Genomic DNA, 2,327 nt, shown 5'->3' on the forward strand with positions numbered 1-2,327 from the left:
ATGGCATGGGATGCTCACATAAACAAGGTCTGCATCAAGCTTTCTAAATTCATAGGTATCGTCTCTCGCAATAAATATATCTTACCTACAAATATAAAACTTGACCTTTACTATGCATTCTTTTTCTCATACTTAGGGTACTGTTATTTGGTATGGGGAAATACTACAGTGTCCAATTTGCAAAAGCTTTTTCTTCAACGGAAGAAAATGCTACGAGTCATTACAAATTCCTGCTATGACGCCCCAACTCGTACCATTCGAATAAAATACAAAATAATTCCAGTTCCTAGGTTGTTTGAGTACAGGTTTGCCTGTTTTTACAAAAAGCAGACGGCAAGAGATGACCCCTTTCTGTCCCGTATTATGCAGCTGGTGCTACACAACACGCCGTATACCACTAGAAACGCTGAAATGTTTTCGGTACCCAGATGTAGAACAAAGTATGGTTTTGCTATGCTGAAATATATACTACCAAGATGTTTGAACTCTTCTCTTTATAACAATATAAACACAATGTCTTTTCGTGCACTTCGTGAAACTTTTGTTGATTAGGTAGTATTAGTACTTAAATACATATGTCGACCGTTATTTTTTCTTCCCTTGTCATTGTTTAATATATCTATCCCCCTAACTGCATTACAGCACAATCTGTTTTGTTTGAGATGTGAATTGTTATTTGTATGCCGCAAGAACTGCCGCTGCTGTCATCGTCGACTTTTCGGGTAAGAAGCCCGTCAAGCGGTTATTGCGAACCGCTTTTATTTCGTCACCCACGCTTTCTGTACGGCAAAAAGCGAAATAAACATTCATTCAGTCATTGACTATATGTCGGCTCTTGCTTTTTACGCTTGCCCGTCTTCTTGTCTCCAAACATTGCACCTGCCATTTTTCTTTCAATAGCTCGCTGCGTTGTTATTTTCGTTAGCGTCCTCGTCTCTGCCCCATCGGTGAGTCCATGCAAGATGCGCCTTTTACATATGTTCCTATTGAGGAATATTGGTTAACATGCAGATCATCACCTGAGGACGCCTGCCAAGTACATCCCGACCCAATCACCTATTCACTTACCATTCCAGTGCTTCGCTGCCTATCGTAAACTGCTGTTCCGTTCCGAGACTGTTGAAGATCACTTTAGATGTCTTCGCTTGAATTTTTAATCCCACCGTTCTGCTTTTCCTGTTTTGCTTCGTACTTCGCCCCGGAGATAAATAGCAGGGCAATGTCATCAGCGAACCACAGATTACTATGTATTCTCCGTTAGTGTGTATCCTCAACTGGTCACACTCTGAATACCCTCGGAAAACAAGGCATGCTTGGTGAGCTTTTCAAGCATAATATATATAGGCGATTTCACTAACGGATGAGAAATCAATCGTTCTGATCGCAATCACTTTCACTACAGTAGCACTTGTCATTGTGCTGAAAAGCTTATAAAATGCACAGGAAATTCACCGTCGGCAATGGCATCTAGTTGCTGCCCATGAAGATCCTCGCGGGAGTAAAGAATACTTGTAACAGTCACAAACAGCTTCAAATCAACACTTCGCGATACCGCCAATGTGTGCGTAGGTTTGAAGGGCAATCAGTGAACTCAGTGCAGGCGGCGACAAAACAACTTGGGGAGACTCTCGTTCCCCGCTGTTGCACACGGAGAAGTTCTAATTCACTGTCAACACTCGTAACTGCCGTACGCGGCCAATATTATATGTTTCCTTTCATAGCTGCCACCACGATCAATCGAGGCGGGCGCCGAGCGGCAGGGAGTGTTCACATTGGCGAGTCGAGTTCGCTGCTCGCTTCCCGATACCTCTCCCTCCGAACAAGAATTGGCAGTGGAAGAAAGGCGCCGTTCGAGTGCTCTCTTACCCTTTAGCTCGCACATGACGGTGTGATGGAAAGAAATGACCATGCTCAAGGGCAATGCGGCTCCGCGAGCCCGGAAAACTGTACTGCGCCAACGACGAAGCCAGCGGTGGCGGCGAGTTGTCAGCCACGCGAGCGTCTCCAGACCCAGTGGCATGCGCACGACGAATGGCGCTACCGCGGGTCAGCTTCCTTGTTCTGGCTGCCGCCGCGTTTTGGTCCCACCATGTAACATTATGTACCTCTACTATCACATGTGGAGAAAAGGCCCAGGACACATAAGAGCCATCCGACGCGTAGTCAGAGTTCGCGAGATAGCACATCGTTCATCGTCCATGAGGGAAAATTAATCGCAGTTATCGTCCCAATATCGCCAAGGCAGCATGCATTTATACGCACAATTGACCTGTTGTTTATATAAAACTACTGGGATATATATTTTCTTGCTTAAATTTTTTTAGCGG

At 44.9% G+C, this 2,327-nt stretch overlaps 1 protein-coding gene across 1 annotated transcript; it reads left to right on the plus strand.

Annotated features, from left to right (window-relative positions):
- LOC149354520 (uncharacterized) lies at window positions 1–552 on the plus strand. Its single transcript, XM_089577518.1, has one exon. The coding sequence runs from the start codon at window positions 1–3 to the stop codon at window positions 550–552; it is 552 nt and encodes a 183-aa protein (XP_089433644.1).
- Window positions 553–2,327: the final 1,775 nt, after the last annotated feature.

This window comes from Amblyomma mixtum, chromosome 3 (assembly GCF_055824585.1).
Source record: "Amblyomma mixtum isolate Tamu chromosome 3, ASM5582458v1, whole genome shotgun sequence".
Classification (NCBI taxonomy): domain Eukaryota; kingdom Metazoa; phylum Arthropoda; class Arachnida; order Ixodida; family Ixodidae; genus Amblyomma; species Amblyomma mixtum.

Bases quoted from the DNA above. Each gene is read 5' to 3' on its own strand.
- LOC149354520 (XM_089577518.1), top strand. From the start codon at position 1: ATGGCATGGGATGCTCACATAAACAAGGTCTGCATCAAGCTTTCTAAA.